General features: G+C 40.0%; 1 protein-coding gene across 2 annotated transcripts in view; it reads left to right on the plus strand.

Annotated features, from left to right (window-relative positions):
• The window catches only part of LOC103190848 (cadherin-4), a 222,220-nt gene that overhangs the window by 141,594 nt on the left and 61,520 nt on the right, over window positions 1-19,106 (plus strand). The window contains exons 3-4 of one of the 2 annotated variants that reach the window (XM_042341816.1): window positions 12,348-12,577; window positions 16,648-16,824. In XM_042341816.1, coding sequence (XP_042197750.1) covers window positions 12,348-12,577; window positions 16,648-16,824 — 407 coding nt within the window. The remainder of the gene's footprint in view (window positions 1-12,347; window positions 12,578-16,647; window positions 16,825-19,106) is intronic. The other variant, XM_042341817.1, reaches the window with a different exon arrangement.

A 19,106-nucleotide genomic window follows, 5' to 3' on the forward strand; every position in this document is an offset into this window, starting at 1 on the left:
TCTTTTTGCCTTTTTTTTCCTCTTCTAATTTTCTCTCGACCTCTCCTTTCCTTTCACTGGATGCTGGATGCTAGACAAAATGGCAGATTTTGTTGCAATAGCTTTGGATTCAATTACTCAAGTGCAGATAATGGGGAATTAATGTTCCTGGATCACCTTCAAAATCTCATTATATTGGGTTGAAGCGTAATGTAAATGTGTTCTGCGGTACATTCATAGTGGACAGTGGATTGCTATGAATTTAGCAGTGATTCAGTATGAATGAAATAGGTGACACATATTCCGATTACAGTAATCTTTCCCCTGTGTTCATAGTATGTATATTTCAGGAAAAAAATTACCATCATGTGTTTTTAAATAAAGCATGAGATCATGAATAGAAGTCAATGGAAACATCACAATTTTGATCGAAACCGCCAGAGAAGTTTTCATGAAATCTGTAGGACACCGGACCTGTACTCAGATCGTTAAGAATGTCAGCAATACAGATTTCTGCATTATGTAGGCATGCATTTTTAAAGAAGCAAGAGAATAATACAGAAATTGGGCGATGGGTGGGAGAGGATCAATGGTTTTCAAATTGACCTTTATACTCATGATTTGGCTGCACCAGTGGTCGGAATTTCATCAGCAGTTATCTTTCTAATTGACAGATGGGTACAGGTACTGAGCCAGTAGCAGCAGAGGATATGTTACTAATTGGAATAGCGAGGATAATTGGTGAATGAGTCACAATTGTATGTGCTAACAGTCCAGATGGACCTTTTGAGTGACGTGCCATTCTGTGTCTGAGAACATTGGATTCCCTCTACTTTTTACTTGTTTTCTAAAATTTTGATTGGGCAGTTTTTTCACGGCAATACACGAGCAACATTATATTTTCCTAGTTGGTTGCTTGATGCTTCAAGAGTGTTAGCATACAACGTACACACCACCCAGCAAGGTATTTGGTGCATTATATAGGTGTTTCTATTTGGTGGTTCTCCTCTTGAACTTTTCCAATTCATCACCTCCTTCCACTTCACTCTCTCTGCCTTTTAAAAGTCACCTGAAGACCTATCCCTGTTCCCTGTGAATTCCCCTCTCTACTTGCTCAATGTTCACCACTCCCATCATTGAACATTTGAGATGTTCTTTTATTGTCATTGATGCTCTGGTGTCTTAATTTGCAGGTTGGGTTCGGAACCCATGTCCAAAATTTACGAGGTGTGCTAACCATGTCAAGTTTACACAGGAAGTTATAGGAGCCTCTCCTCATGTAATTTACCAATGTAAAGATAACAAAAGCACTTGTAATGCTTTCCATTGAATGTAAATTACATAATTAAGGGCATCTGATTCCCTCTGTATGTTAATGATTGCATATGATTAATCCAACCAGCAAATTTCACACATGGGTTTCTAACCCAACCACAAACTGGCCGCCTATTATAAATGCAAGAAGTTGTTGCGATGTGTATGGGCATCTAAAGTGTTCGAAATCCAATTAAACTGGACCACTGATGTATGGTTCGATACATAAGACAACAACAACAGACAAACAATTACATTTATATAGCACCTTTCATTTAGGGAAGATATCCCAAAGTGCTGCACAGTCTAGGGTTTGACAAAAGAACAGTTTGTCTTAATATATACCATATATTGGAGCTGTTAAATAGTTGTTAAATTTGCGCCGGTGTAAATTCAGTCTAAGAGCAAGTCATTTTCTATTAAAAAGAACCGCTGTACCTTGGGTTCCCTGTGGTATTTTGTGTACAATTGGCTCAGAATAGTGAAATCTGAAAGTAGCAGCTGCACTGAAACTTGTACCACAGTTGTAGGTGGAAGAAATGATCATTCTTATACCAACCAGATGGTTAAATGGGACTCATCTATCCAGCTCCAGCGGTGGCAATTAAGCATCATGGATACAGTCCGTACGTTTAGTCCACTCGCTCACTGCACTTTTCCTGTTGAGAGATCTTATCATGAATCTTTGAATTAGAAAGGACTGCAGCGGAGGGGGGTGGGGGAATAACAACACTGCAACTCCCCTATTAGCGCTGCTGTTTCATGAAGCATGACTAGATGCTCAATGTAAGATATGTCTGGGGAAGAAACTGTAAAATACATCTTTGGGATGCTCTTGGAATAAATCTGAGCATCCAAGGGAGAATTTTGTGCATAAAAAATGCAGGTACTCCCAGAGAACCACAAATGGCTATTAAGGGTCACGCATGAATTGTGTTTTAGAAACCTGAAGAGAAAGGTAAATCCCGCAGCGTGAAAAACTGTCCCTGTATATTGCAATTGAGTTTGATGGACCTTGATCTCTCTACAGCCAGAGAGAGAGAGAGGTGTGGGGAGAAGAACGGGAGAAGAGAAGCTGCTACCCCTGTGTTGAAATCAAGTTAGCATCTACATTAAAAAAAAGTTAAATCTCACGAAACATTAGTGTTTTTACGTTATATTAAAATAAAATAATTCCCAATTAGAGCAGTTGTGAATTGTAATATTTTAAAAGCACCGTGGAATAAATATCTTCCCTGAACCACCTAACATAATGATGAGGTGAATGTACCAAATATGCCGAGACACAGAGCCACATAGGGCAGGACGTCCTTAGATTTGTTCCTTGTGTTTCCTAAATCAGCTGAGCAGGCACTTTAGACAATGCATTTAGACATTATCTTCCGCCACTATGCGCCGGGCTCTTTATAATGAATATGTTGTGATGGATAAACATCCCTGAGTTAAGGATGAGAAAATAAGGAAGGATTTCCTTTTCTGATAGCTTATCCAGTTACGGAGTTGCGAGTGATTGTGGGTGAAGATCAGGAGAGTATCTCTGACATGTCTACGCTATTGCAAAACCTGCCTGGCTCATATTCAAAGAACCGTTACTTGAACAGGATGCTTAAAGGCTACTGGTATTTGTGAAGCCACATTGTAACCTTTAAAAGAGGGATACAATTCATTGGGGCCAGAATTTGGTCTGAATACTCAGCTGTGAAAGCTCGTGCTAACGCAGTAATGTAGGGTTGTGGCATTTGTAAAGGAATTGGGGGAGTATACTTAAACAATACCCTCTCGAATGCTGGTTGGAACTCAAAATGTAGGGTAGAAACGTATTGTGCTGATGGGAGCTTGCAAGCCTAATTTGTGGGAAACTGATCAGGATCCATACTTTGAACACCGTCTTCTCCTTGTGTGAAATAAAACCATCCGGTACAAAGCTGAGGTCACACAATTGGAAGCGACTGAGGTTTTCAAGAAACTTAGGCTTTGTTTTATCATCAACCGATTTAACATCTTAAAGTAAAGTCATTGTTATCCTACAGATCGGTTGCAGGCATGAATAATTGCACAGTCTTAAAGTGGCTTCATGCAAAGAGCAGTTCTTGTTCTGTAGTTTTCTTACTCAGACTAAATTGCACATTCAACAGAAATTGCTGCTCTCAGCAGTTAAAGATTGGCCAGATTCTCCAGGGATGCTTTTTCTACAGCATCATCACTTGTGCTTCTTATTCTTCTGTTCCACTTTGATATCATGTGTCTGTGTGTGCATGCAAGGTCAGATCCATTTATTTTATCTAAATATAAGGGGGAGAAACCCTGCAAAATGTAAATAATACAAGCTACAGAAACACATTCTGGAGATAATGAGTCTTCACTTAGTTTGTTATTTTTTTGTAACCATTTTAATTCACATAACCAATCTGTAAGTCCAATAATGGCTGTGAACTGAAAAATAACCTGTCAGGAAAATGCTTCAGAGGGTGATTTGGGTATTTCTGAAATAGCACTTATTCAATCTTGTTAGTTTTCACACTGTAACCGATGTTTCTTTTAAGGTGACTCCATGACCAGTCTTTTAGAGTGCTGATCTTGCAGTACGCAGTCGTTCCTGAACCAAACCTATTGCGTCTTGAGTGATTTGTCCAAAAAAAGGGCTTCAGATTCACTCGTGAGGGTAAACCTGACTTAAAATCTGTGAACTCCAAACAGTGTAGGTTGAGGTCACACTGACTATAATGCCTTTTTAGAACGCTAGAAGTAAAGCGATGTTGCTTCCAGGAGTAAGTGATGAGGCACAAGAAGCCTGATGAAGCTCCTTCTCCTCATGTTCAACCATCAACAGCATTCTTAAAACGCTGAAATTGGCTGTAAATGTTTTAATATTAGTAAGGAGGCACCATAATAACAGTTAAACAAAATGCCCCTTGAAAGCTCTAGGGTTGCTCATTGGACCTTCAGTCACACTTCACTTTGATTAGACAACCGTGGAATGAATTGAAGTTCTCACCAACCCCGCCTTCTCTATGTGTCTCAGCTGTGGGGCTTCCGAATTGCATTGCTCAACCCAATTCATACAGCATTTCAAGTTAAATCACTGCAAAAAGTACCATCTAAACGGAGTGCAGAAAAGATCTTCACTGCATATGCTGCAATACATATGGAAAAAGAACACTGCTCAACAAAGCCATTTTCCCTCATCTTAATAACTTGTAATAAGTATATTCGCTGCCTTCTGAATGTCTTTATAATATCCTCATCGGCTGAAAATGCTAATTATTTTCATTGTGTTGATTTTCCAAAGGAGCGCAGTTTTGGGGGGACGGGAATAAGATACTTACGACGTGTTTGGACGCTTTAAATCAACGCATTTGTTTTTACTAATTGTGTGCATTTCCCGTTTAGTTGGCAGGATAAGGTTTATTTTTAGGTTTAAAGTAACCAGCTGGTGTTTGAAGATGAATGGGCAGCTGGTGCCATAATGCAGCTTTTCCCCCTTGCTGCTAGTTACCGAGGGGGATTAATATGGTGATAGACCAAGTAATGAGGGCTGTGAACGGATGTTGAGTTGTCACCTACCCACTGGGAGGTGAGAGAGGGAGGGAATACTATACTTCATTACAGCCTATTTGGAAGAAGCAGGAACACTGTGGGCTGCAAACTAATCAAATTGTAACATATTGTATCTGTTGGCCACCCTTTGTATATCATAGCAAATGCGTTTTACTTTTATGAGAAATTTCTACCTTTAATTTAGTTCTATGGAAGATGACACTGGGGCTCTTTGTGCATTGCATTTGCACTCCATTACTTTGCCTCCTTAAATTCCGTAACTTCAAATCTTCACTGGGTTGAACATGCCTGATATTATTTTACTAAATAAAAGGATTTCTCTTCAACTCCCCCCACACACACACCCATACAAGCGGAAGACAACGAAAGCAACTACAACCTTTCTCAGCATGCCTTGTTAAAATTATCAGGCCTCAGTGTAATACCATTCAAACTGATTTTCTATTTAAGGTTAAAAGTCGGAGTTCGTAAATATTACAAAACGTGGTTATTGTTGGAAAATAAGCAAACGGGATCTGAACTCCCACTGAGCCTGCTCTACTAGTTTTATTCACCTTCAAAACCCACTTCAAGACTCTCCTCTTCGACCGTGCTTTCGGTCTCCCTGCTCTCCCCCACCCCGACCCCCAGCTCGGGTCCGCAACTCTGTCTGTCCAGTGCCCTGGGACGTCCTCCCGACATGGAAGGCTCTATACAAATGTAATTTTGTTGCATGTTGTTATTACATCTTGGTAGGTCTTTAATTCCCAGTGTCTCTCTTGAATATCTAACTATCTGTCTATCTTTCTCTTAAATATCCCTATTGATTCTATCTCTCCAGCTTTCTGCAGCAGAGCATTCCATAGCTTCACAACCTCTGTGTGAAGAAACTGTATTTTCAACAATACAGTCACCAAATGTACTTAGCAACGTAGCCTTATGCAGGAACGAGTCAATAACAAAAGTAGATTTCACAGGTCTAAACTCAAAGCTACCTAACGGGATGTATGAGGCTTGAAATGGCGTGTTGTGAGTGAGCAAGCACTGACACCTGACTAATGCATCACAGAGAATTTGTGTGAGAAAAAATTACCTTCTTAGATTTAAATTTCTGGAGGTTACCTTGCTGCTCGACTTAATATTTCCAGTGCTTTGCTATTGATAAAATTTATAAAAAGGCCACACTTTAATTGAACACCCCATGGGCACGCTTTACATTATCTGTGGGAGACTTCTAATGTCTTAATTTTTCTCTCCTTCCTCCCCCCCCCACCTTTGCAATCCGGCAATTTAGTCACTGCAGGAGGTTCTTTCCTGCAGAAATCAGGATCATCATTAATGGCAGATTATTTATTCTTTTGCCTTTTGGTTTTCCTTTTACTCCCAAATGTTGATATGATCAGATAGGGAAATACAGAAATGCATTGACAATGGAGAAATTCAAAGAGGAAGGAGCCCAAGGGTGACATTGCTTTCAAGTCGGTGCTCAGTCCTCGGGATAAAACACAGTAAGAATATCTAGCCGAGTTGCTGTTAAGGAACTTTTAGCACCTTCTTACCTGATGGAAACAACTGAAATCTGATTATTGAAAGACATTTATTAGAAATACACTCAAAACTACCAGTTGATTACTTAAGTGACAATGACACTGAGGGAGTAGAGTAAGTTGTAAGTGACAGGCAGAATGATTGAAGGATGAGACTGCAAGTTGTCCTTTATATCACATTTATATTGTCGAAGCCACTTCAGCTGGATAAGTGGCTCTGCGATACCTGATTTGTCAATGTTATGAAATTTGCCCTCCATTCCTCTGTGGGATGGATTCCACATCAGGTATGACAGTAGAAGCAATATTGACGTGGTAATTGATTTCTCTTGTTCTGTATTTGCTTATATTATTCACTCATGTGAATGGGCCAGAAACTGCAATGTGGCTCATCAATGGGCAGTGGTAGAGGGTCTGTCTATAACATGTTGTCCACACCATGTCTGTGTAGTGTGTCCTGAGTCCGAGAGTGGAATAATTCTCTTCCTCCCCCATCCCTTACTCAAAATGAATTCCAATGAAATAGCATGCTGATTAGTTCGATTAAACTTTGCAGGAGAACAAATACTTGCCTTTGTGGCTTTGAGTCAAACCAATTCAGTAAGATTTAATACATTAGCCTTGACAGGTGAAGTAATAATAATCCTTGCATTTGGTTTAGCGTCTTATCTCATCGAAAGGACATCTCAAAGCACTTCACAGGATTTTATTGTGAAATGGAGTGACTGTATTTTGTAGGCAAAAGCAGCAGAATACTTGCACACAGCAGTGTCCTTCAAACAGCCATGAATGACCAATTTTATTTGGAGGGTATAATCGACCAGGACCCTCGGAGAAATTCCTTTCACTTTTCGAACAGTGCCATGGGATCTCTAACACCCACCTGAACAGGCAGATGTTACAACCCAACAGCCCCCACTCCAGAAGTAGAGGACAAAACCAGTAAAATTTCTTAGTAGTGTGATTGAAATCTAGATTGTGTTTATTTTAGTGTTTGTTGCATATCTTTCAGTATTTCCGGGCTTGTCTTCCAAACACTGAGCTATGCTTTTGCAACCTCTGCCCTACTGATGATAGTTGAGTTCAATATGAGATGTCGGCTGCATTAGCACCACATCGAGGTATGCTTAATTGAGCTTAATAGCTCTTGATGGCTGGAAAACAGAGGGCATTATTCAATCAGATTGCACAGTAAGCAAGGTCAGTTCTGTGATGCAGCACATATTTACACTGCGCTGTGAACTGGTTCAACTCCCAGACATCGTCAGACATGCCCTAGATCTAAAAGGGACAAGGTGCTTAGCCAATAGAAGGGGACTGGTCTATAGCACCTCCAAATGATGAGAACTTGAATAACATTGCTGGTGCAGTCAAAAAGGATAGGCAACATACAACCTCCTGAATCCAGGATCACCTGAACAGCGGGAGAGAGAGTGGGAAGAAAAAAATCTCGATGCAGATAAAGTCTCAAATAGGAATTTGTTCTGCAAGAGTGGCTTAAAAATAAATGGTAAAAATAATAAAATAGATTATTTTGAAAGAAAAAATAATCTAAACTGGCAGCGAGTTTGTTGCATGAGCCAGAGCAACTATCGTTTTACTGTTTGTATCATTCTGGACTGCATTTGAAATTCACTGACGGGGTGTGTAGGCGACTTTCTGAATACTCGAATAAAATCGCAGGGGCTTATTATTTTTAACTGATAAATAAAATCTCTTAATATGTAGTGTGTGGTTTCTCTCAGTCGAGGGGGTGTCTTGAGAACCAGCATGATTTTTTTAATTAAAATAATTTTTCAAAGAATAATGTATGAAATTTGGAAATCTGCGTGGGAATTATTACGCGCATTTCTCTGGGGTGGAATGAACTGGATACTAACTGCTTGTAACCGTTAGGAAACGCATTGTTTTCCTCACTTCATAAACAAGAGCTATTTAAAACAAAAAGGAAACCTTACAAGTGTAGTGCACTCTCCCCTGTCCCCGTTCGTATTCTCTGATAACTGGGGAACAACAGCTGATCCTAGTCAAACCAGACTATTATCTTGCAGTGGATAAACTGGTACTCAACGTGATCAATAACGAGTAGGCACAGGCTGCTTTTAGCGATCAAGATCGCATAGATAAGTTTCTATTTTACAGAGAGAGCTGAATAACCCTGTAACCTGCACTTTTCCGAAACATGCATGGTCCATCGCGTTTTTACCATATAAAAATGTTACTTCTCTGTCTCTTCGAATCCTTCCTCCCTTGTGCTTCCATCAAGGGTGCTGCAATGCCCGTAGGAAGGTAATTGGAAATCAGAACACAGCAATCCAAGGTCATTGGGTCAGGTTTAAAAAGAGGCAGTCAGCCAAAATAGCACAGTGTGCTTTCTCTTTGTGTGTGCAACATTAACTAAACTCCAGTATTTTTTTCTCACAAGATTTAGTTGGTAACAGACAAAATCCCTACGTTAGCAATTTTTTTTTTTTAGTTTGCATTTTGGCATTCATTTCCAGTGCACACACACGGGGGTAGAGAATATATTAAACAGAATGAATCCAACATTAAAGAATTAAATGCGAGCAGACACTTTCAGGAAACAAAGTGATGGACCAATGCATAAAAAGAAAGACTTGCGGAAAGAGAGGTATTCAGAACTATGAATAAGTATGTATTGACGTTAATCCATAAATGAATCATTGACACATCTATTATGTAAATATTGTCCATTTAGCCGGACTGACTGACTGCAAATCCAAATAAAATGTGTTATTTATGGAGACAAAAAAGATAAAAATAATACTGTCAAATGAGATTTGGCAAACTGCGATGTAATTTTGGCCACATTAATGTCTCGTTGTGGTGTTGAACATTCTCCCCTTTTCATACTCCTGGCACTAGAATCTTTTAGGATTTCTGTGCAGCAGCTGTTAATGCTGAAACTACCCATTTTATACTGTTAAAGGGATGAGGAATGCTTTTGCTTAGACACACAACTCTGGTGATTGTGCAGATTTGTTATGAGAGCTATTGATATCTATAGGCTATTAGAACAAGTTAACAGTAAAGATCGATTTGGATGCAGATTGGCAGGTAATTGAGCTTGGCCTTTTTCTATATTTACAGCCGGTGCTGACTATTCATGATTCAGGCCACTTCCGATCAATATCCAGCCTGGTCCCAAGTGCTGAGCTCCAGTTTCTTTCTGTGCCCACTGTCTACAAAATCCATAACTTATGTCCATCCAGAATGTATGTCAGTGAAGCAGCTCCACAGGGCATAGGAGACAAAAATAGTGGGCAGCCACTGGGACCAAAGGAAAACACAATAAATATGAAAAGATTTCCTGTTGAACGTTAATAAAAAGTTGCACTCAAAAACAGTCTTAAATCAAGGCAGGGCAGTTCAGCTTTGAAACTGGTCAACATTTAAGAACTGCAATTTTCCGTGATCTGATAATTATCACTTGCAATACCTAACACATTCCCATCCCATTTTGCACAGTAAATAGATGGGGTACCACTCTATTGAGCACACTCTCTCTTTGTAAATGTTCTTTACAGTGAGATTGAGCAACCACAATGGACAGACACCGCCTCCTACCTTTAAAAATTGAAATTAACCTAGAGAATTTAGACTAAGCTTTTTTGATATTTTAATTTCTACTTTGGCAAGACACTACACACACACATCTATTATTGATATCGATGTGTAAATACAGTTCATTGTTCATTGGCTAGACTGATTACAAATCCAAATAAAATCTCACTGTGCCCCTCTCATCTCCATTTTCACCTCCAGCTCCTGTATTGAAATGATTGCACCCTTTCTACACCAGATGTGCCATCCAAGTGAAAGGTGACTTGCAACCCAGGTTTGCAGACTGCAATCACAAGTGTTAAGTGAGACATGTGCTGTAGTTCATGTTACACGTTCATTAGCCTATTAGTACCTGTTCCTTTTAAGATCCTTTTCTTCAGAATCCACTTGCAAAGCTTGTTATCTTTCTATGGCTTTGTTACTCCCTGTAGTTTATTTGAGGACCACTATATTAAGCAGTGATTTGCTTGAAGAGCACTCTCAAGAACACTTCTAAATACCATTCCACCGAGAGACTGGATGGGGGTCTGTGCTAATGATTCATTGCACGTGTTGAGCTTCTGATTTTTGATCTCGTCTGAGTGGTGGGCTTGTCACATGGCTTTTTTATTTGCTGGGATACCTGCACCTAATAACGTTGCGTTATTTTGGCCTAGTGCCTAGCATGAAAAGGAGAGAGAGATGAATCCAAGCGCCAGCAACATCCCAAAGCCAAATGGGCTTCAAACAGAGCTTGAGAACCACAAGAGATATTAAGCCTTCAGAGGGCTACCAGTGGGCTGGGGAAGCTTGCATGTTCACCCCTTGGCTACGACATCAATGTTACTGGTTGAAGTTTTAAAAAAAATTTTTTAGGGAGAGTCACAAAGATGGGCTAGTGAAGCTTTGTCCCCAAAACGGTTTTGCTTGCAAATAAATTTAAATCTATAATTAAATATAATCATTTCACGAAACGCAAACACAGACTTTTGCCCACCAGACCTTCGGGCTCCAGCACAGTGCATCTTACTGATGCCATTTTGGATCCGAATAACCAGTGGGTAGTTGACACAAGTGTTAGACACATCAGGTCAGTGGTAACAGAAGTGGGGTAGTGCTTCAAAGCTAAATTTTCAGCTTCACAGCTTCAACAGAATGAATGGAGCCTGAAGGCTTTTGAGACTTCATCACAGCCTAATTGTGATTCATTACGGATCGGAATATAGATGTTAGCGTTCAGTAGGTTTTAAAATGAACAGTATTTTTTTCTTTGAAATGCGCGTATTTCTGTGAAGTTAATGCACTTACCACAGTCTATCCTGTAATCTGGCAGCATACAGCTTGTGCAACTTGATTTATGCAAGTTATTCAGAATGTGCATGATCTTCTTTATCACTAATATGCAAAATCTTGAAAGTTTGTGTGGGCAGTATTGGTAAAATGTTGCCCAGAGGTTCACAGAAGTGATCAAAGTGAACCTTAAAATGCCTGATGTGGCAAGCTGAATGCATTACTACACACTTCAATTCATGTCTGCAATTGATGGTGAACAATGCTTCCTGCAACCTCAGTTTATCTAACGCTCTTTCATTAAACCATTTAGGGCCTGAGAGCGCAATAGTCCTTCACAGTGACATCAGTGACTGTAGGTCACTTTTATTGCGTCACTCAAGAGGCTGTGGTCTTATCTCATGCACTCAGTCGCTTTTACCCGTCTGTCAGCAGGAAATGGTTCAAATTGAACTTCATTTGGAAGTGCATTTGAGATTTTAGTCCAATAATACAATAATTAAAGTTCTGGTAATGATAATCCAAAAATTGCAGATTAAAGACCCAGTAGGTAAAATTAGATACCTGATTAAGGGTGAATTGTCACATCCGTCCCTAAGTAATGAATCAAGTTTAAGTCTTGTTGGAGTGGAGTTGTGGTCCCTTGTCTCGTTCTTTCCTCTTTGATACTGAAACTGCCCAAAGAGTAACTGGAAGCAACAGAGCTTTAACCACAAGTGGCAGACTTCTTTGGTGCTGCACACACTCTCTTAAGAATGGGAAGATAAAGTAGACTGGCGAGTGAGAGAGATGCACTCAGCATTCATCTCAGTTGGAACATGGGGAACCGGCTGTTTTCATGAATTGATGGTACAATTCTGAATGTATTAAAGCCTCCAGTCCAGGCTCTTGCGGGACAGAGATAAAATAGAAGCGTCAGCTTGAAAGGTCGAATGTATTTCACTGAAAGCTGTTAGATCATTTCCTTGACAGGCATTTGAAGATCGAAGATGGATTGCTTGGAATTAAATATCTCCAGGTTGTATTTGATTGCTTTTTTGTCTGTTGCCAATCACAACACAGTCAATCTTTTGTCTTCTCTCTCTCCTCCCCTCCCACCCATTTTTTTTCTTCTAGTAAAATTTAATGACTGCGATGGGAATCGAGACATACAGTATGGAACCAATGACCCCGACTTCAAGGTGGGAACAGACGGCACCTTATACGCCACCCGATCGATGCAGATCGCCTCAAAGCAAGTGAAGTTTACTGTGACAGCGCAAGATGTTCAGGCCCAGAAGAAATGGGAAGCAGTGGTCAAGCTCCTGGTAAAAGCGCAGGGAAATGCAAGGCACAATGTACAAAAGGTATTTGCGCCATCTGTTTTGAAGATATTTTTCTTAAAAGAATCTGGGCTGAAAACCTCTCAAATACCGTAATATGCAAATGGCTGGTGATTTGGTCTACTGACTAATACCTTCCAGATGTCTAGGCAGCTAGAGGCTGATTGATATCAAAGGCAGGTTTGCTGTTAGCAGATCTGCACCAGCTGGCAAGGCTGGTTTCGGCTGAGTGTAGTGTACAGTGAAAGCTGGTGGTAGTTCACGCACTGTGGTTCTTGGAGCTTGGTAAATGACTGCAAGTGGCACAAGCAGAGAGTTTCTAACCGAGATGGAGTCATGTCCTTTTTCTTAATGCACAAAATCCTTAAAGTTAAAGGCCGAGCAATTGCCAACCTTCCGAACTTAACACTCTCAGTTCATTTCACATTTCTCCACTTGTTCTTTATTATTCTATTATTATTGTTACCTGCTGCTAACGCTCTTAGAATGAAATACATATTCCCCCGGTACATATTTCCCGGGATCAGGAATTGTACTGGAGCAAAGCCACATTTTCCCCAAATGTTCCGAGCAAGCGTTTTCCAGATCTCCTCCTAAAATTGTCTGTTGTTTGACCTCCAGAGTAAAGTGCGATCCACAATGCAATGTACGCCAGGCCTACCTTGGATTAGTTTCACGTAAATCAAAGCTTGATTCTAATTCTGATTGTCTTGGGACTCGATACTCAAAACGTGAAGCACACCTGGGTAACGGAGTTAGTATTCTGAACAGATCAGATCCAATGGGCCAAAGCACCTTCTTCATCCATAACGTTCTTTTATGGTCTCGTGAGCTCCACTAATCTGCCTGCTTCCAGGCTACATCCTGAGCTAGGATTACAGCACCAGGTCCCAGGCTCTGTGGCAAAGGTGTCAAAAAGGGTAAAGGACTCGAAGAGAACAATAAGATTAGGAAGGGCGCTTTAAAAACTCATAACGTCCAACTAGTTTTCCTAATGGCTCTCCCACCTTGTAGATTATCTTTTACAAAGGAGGATTTAAAATGAACTGGAAAATGACACCACCGCTGGGGTGATTTTTTTTCCTGTGAAGAAATGAATATTGTGACAACAAGGTGCTGTGGAATGTTATCTCAGTTAATCGAGATTTACAATTGCAAGGATTTCAGACGAAACCAGTTCACGAATCAGAGTAATCGCTAACGGGTCTTGTCAAATGGGAACATTAAAGACACTCGACTCATTGCGAAATTTATGGACGATCCGTGTTGACAAAAGCTAACGTCAGCTTCTGATAGAATTGCCTGAAAGATTCAGTGGTTTAAAAATTACAATCCAAGCAAATGTCTCTGAACACAGATTAGGAAAGAAATGACAGCAACAACAAATCACATTTAGTGCAGAGCCTTTCATGTCGGGAGGACATCCCGAGCCCCTGAAAGGAAACATTGAGTTGCCCCAGCAGTTTTACCTAGGATTACGTAAACAGTTATAGCACCAAAATTATCCATTTTGACCATCTAATCCATACCAGTGGTTATACTCCATGGTGCCCTTGCTCATTCTCTCTCCAATCCCCATCTATTTACTTCTTCCTCATGTATTTTCGTTATCAATTTCCCTCCTATGTGCACCATGGTGCCTAATGGTTTATCACATGTGTCAGTTGATCTTTAAAAGCGATCCCACAGATATGCAAAAACAAAATTGTTGTGATTCACTTGAAATTGCCTTATTGAACAATTTCAGTTGTTTTGTATGAAAAGGTCAAAATCCCAGTCTTGTGTATCGATATGCAAATAACCTGAACTTATCTGTTCATTGGTGTTGATTGTTTGAAACCTGATAATGCCTTAGATTGGCAAAGTTCCACTATCTCGAAACACTACGGTAAATATAAACACTAGAGTAAATATGTAATTCAGTTGCTGTTAGTCATTTTATACCTTGCGTGTGGCTTCAGTTTTATTGATTTTTTACATTTTCTCAAGTTCTGGGAGAGAAATCCAGTGGAATTAAATGCAGTCTATTGTCAAACATGGGCACAGAGCTGTTGGGTTGACTCCATCACATTTCGTAAGATTATCCCTATTTATTGCGTGCAAGTAGATCTTTGTTGTTCAAACATGTGGATCCAGATCTGTTATAGTATGGGCACATTGTGTAAGAATTGGGACTAGTCAGGTGATTTGAGCTCCAGTGACCTCACTCCCTGGTATATCTTAGTTTCTCTTCTCCTCCTTCCCATTCCTCTATATCTAGATTGTCTTGTTGCACAAATTATATCCCTCACTGCTAAGAGGATGGTGAGATGAGCTGATAGTAGTTATCCTACAGAGCCTCTTAAGTGCCACATCTTAGTCACTTCAACAATAAGTGCACCAAGTCATTTAAAGACGAAAATCCTTACTTGTGTAACGTTCTTCCTCATTTTACATCACCCACATTGACATACTCACTGCTCCCACTAACGCCAGTCAGCGGAAACTAAAGGTCAAAATGCTTGTGAAGACTTTGATTAAAACTCGAGTTTCCCAATTATCTCCCAACCAGCTATCATCGTACCCATCAGAGTACCCTGCAGACTATTTTTAAAATTAATTTGTTGATTACATTCAAAAATCAATTCCAGATGGTGTGCACCTTGACGAAATCAAATCCTGCATCCTGGCAAGTTCTAGGAGCTTGGCAAAAGTCGGAGGTGTCATGTACAACAAAAAGCTTCGTAGCCAGCTGAGGTGTCAGCTTTTCCTAACTGCAGCGAGTCTAGCACTCTTCATGTTATCAGAAACCTGGAGAATATCAAATAACACCCCAGCTAAAGAAAAGTTGGCAGTTCGTGAGAACTGAAGAATTGCTAGATGAAAGAAGACCAAGGTCCATCCAGTTTGCCTTCATCCCGGCAGTCGCTTGCACATGTCATGTCCCAAACTATATACTGTATCTGAAGATATTATTTCCTAAAAGAAATCTATCTAATTTGCTTTTGAAAGAATCAACATTTTCAACTTCCACCATCTCTCTTCGGGAGCTTGTTCCATACATTTACAACCGCTCACTGAAATAGTATTTCCCTAGATATGTGAATGTACCCCCTTCAATCGCAGGCCATGTCCTGTAGTTCTAAAGTCCATAGAGAGTATCTTCAATTGGCCACCAGGCGTGGACTGATAGCACATCTTATCAATGCACAGAAGAATCTAGAGTTGGGTGGGAGGGGAGGAGGGAACCAAAATAATACCAGCAAACTGCCAGATCACTAAAGTGACGTGAGATTGCATTTCATACCAATATAAACTTTTACGCAGCATTTAATAAATAATACTTTGCATTTATATAGCCCCTTTTACAACATAATAAATGCTTTCAAGCACTTTTCAAAACCGGATTAACTAGAAGTGAAAGTTATTGTTATTGTACAGTTAAATCCGGCTACTAATCTGCACCAGGAATATTGCCTAAACAGCAATGAGGCAAGTTGCCAATTCATTAAAATTTAGGAAGAGGTTTGGATTGGGAGAGGAATGTAATCCTGGGTAACACGAAAAAAGAACTCCACATTTCTTTGAGATGGTAATAGCAGCTACTTAGTACACTGAACATAATTTTCCCCTCTTAAAAAAAAAAGTGAATATATTTTCAAATGTTCGTTAGATTTACCACTAACCACTGTATTGAAATAAAATCTTTGCTTACTGCCTGAGCTCTGCATAATGAGCTGTAAGTGCCGTGCGGTTACTATGAAGCAACTGAATAGCACAGATTTATCGCAGGTTACTTATGGCTGCTGTACAGAATTTATTTCACTGTTTTTTTTTACAATGTTTTAGAAAACGCTGCACTCTTTCTTCAAAGACGGAGGTGTCTGGAGTATGAATGCAAAAGTTCTGGCAGTCATGTTGACTTATACATAGCAATTCTGCCTTGCGTCAGTAAACAGGGCAGATGCCAATAAACTGCATTAAGCTATTGAACTGTAACATTTCTATTAATTTTCATGTGTGAATTTTCATCACGTTACACTGCCAGTGCCGTTTTAATAATTGATCGCCTGAAGTACTGATATGAAGAGCAGTTTTGCTTTTTATTTTATAAGCAGAATGGGCCACAGAGTGTCCCTCCAGAGCCTACCCAGCAGCTTGGCTATACCCTCTTACTCTGGCGCCAACAGCAGAGTTCCAGCGGGCTGAAGCGACAAAAGAGAGACTGGGTTATTCCTCCAATCAACGTCCCGGAGAATTCCAGAGGGCCTTTCCCCCTCCAGCTGGTTCGGGTAAGCAGTGAGCACAAAAAAAAACCAAGTGTTCATGTGTATGGAACCGTACATAAATATGCAAAGAAAACACATGCCTTTCCTCTCTTATTTAAAAATCTTTCAAAATGGAAAATGACCGTGAAATTAAGTTGGAAAAATATGTTAAATCGAATGAAAATCCTGGGCAGTGCTGGGAGGGGAAGGAACAGGCTGGGCCGTTTGCCTGATTGTGTGTTTTTTTTGTGAAGCGGCCTGGTTGACTGTGTGGCCTCCACGATGTCATCTGTCCTGTAGATTTGATAGTACTGTTTGGCAAACGCCGAGCTCGTTCCTGCCAGCAGTCTGGAGCTCTATCCAAGTTGCACTGCTCAGTTCCATCGCTGTTGCAATGTTGCTCATATCAGGAGAGAACTATGGCTTCCAATGAGACAGAGGTGCATTCCCTCCTTCAGTTTGCTTTGTTGCTCTTTAATAATCAGATACATTTTTTGCATGTGTGTGTGTGTGTGTGTAGATGTATATTTGCTATTTTAGTTCAAAACTCATGCAGGATACGCTAGAGAAATCATTTCTGGAGCAGTCTTCATATAACACCAGTCCACACTTGCAGCGCACAGTGCTGTTGAACTAAAAAAAGGAACTAGCCATTCAAAAAGGGAAAAAAAATACAGGTTGACCAGACCACAGGATTTCCTGTGAAAATGTGTGAGCTTGTATGAACAAAGAAAATTCATTTCATTGTGTTATTAATAAAATGATCTTATGATTGACTGTTTGGGTGAAATTGGCAACATTTCACAACTGATTCCTTGTAGATGTAAAAATCCTCTATGAAAGTCAGAATTTTATCCTCTTTAAGCGCACCCAAGATTGTCTATACTGAAATCAGATTCCCAGTTGGAAAATAATCCAGACAAGAATTCCATATGTTATGAATGCCATTGGCAGATGGTTGCTGAAATTTTCTGATTCTGTGTTAAATTGCTGTTTTTCTTTGAAAACTCTGGTAGCAATTTTTTTCGCTGTAGATGTGTATTAGTTACATGTCCAGGCAGCAGACATTTCAAACGTTAAATTGGGGGTGGGGGGATGGGGATATCGGGAAAGATAGACAGCAGAGAGAGAGAAGCAAAGAAAAGATGTAAAGGAGTAAGAAAAATGGAATGAGAAAGAAACAGAGAGAGGGGGACACAAAGAGAAAGAGACACGCAAAGAGAGAAAGAGAAAATGCGGGTAAAAATACTACTAATGGCAAAAAAATGAAGATACACAGGAAGTTTAGTAACTAACTGTACAGTCCGCACACGTTGGAGAAATCATGAAGGAAGATGTGAATGGGGTTTTGTTTTATAATTGTTTTTTATTTGATCCGTTTGATACGTAGGAAAGTATCCAGGGATAGTGTGAATTACAAGAAAAGCTTCATCAGGAACTGAGAACATTTGCCTTTTCATTTGATAACTGTTCGGGATCTGCAAGAAGTCACAGCTGTAGTTACTCACCTTCCCCAGAGGTTAACCATGGAATAACGTTGTCACACTTAGAACCATTGATTTATGGAACAGACTCTGTTGAAACATTCAAATGGATTTGGATCAAATTATACTGCAGGGAATGGAAGGACAATTGTTGTTGGTGGGAAAATCATACAGAGGCATTCCTCAGGGTCCTGAAATGGGTTCATTAAAGGTGGAAGCTGGGTAGGCTGCCTGACCCTTTACTTCATTATTAATTTGGGAAGCATCCATAACAGTGTGAATTGCATACGATATCTTGGGAGAAGCCTGCTCGTTGTGCCAAATGGACTTTTCTTGTTCACTACTCCTCCTGTTCTTGAGTATCCTATGATACATCCCAGTTAAATGTTCTTTGCAATCCTCAGGGATTTGTAGAGTGTTTTTTCGAACAAAACGTACGGGATCATATGGGAGCAACGTCCCCAGTCTAGAAAGGCAGTCTGCCACAAACTGATAGGATGCTGACAAGCACTTGAGGGGCTGGTTGCAGTTATTTAATCAATCGTGAAAGTTTTATTTGAATACAATTTACTTCTATAATGTTTGATTAATGGAATAATTGTCGTGCCTTGAAACACCCTAGCTGATTTTAATAGTCAGTGGTGGGCACGAAAATAAATGAAAAAGAACCTTCTAATGAAGCTGATAGTTTTTACAAGCCACCAGTGTGTTTCACTGATACATGAGTAATTGTCATCTGCAGCAACATAATTATATTGTACTCTGCACAGGGCTATTGCAGGAATAAGCGTTGCTGTTCATATTAATGAAGCGCAGAGTTCA

Source organism: Callorhinchus milii, unplaced genomic scaffold, assembly GCF_018977255.1.
Source record: "Callorhinchus milii isolate IMCB2004 unplaced genomic scaffold, IMCB_Cmil_1.0 Scaffold18, whole genome shotgun sequence".
Lineage (NCBI taxonomy): Eukaryota > Metazoa > Chordata > Chondrichthyes > Chimaeriformes > Callorhinchidae > Callorhinchus > Callorhinchus milii.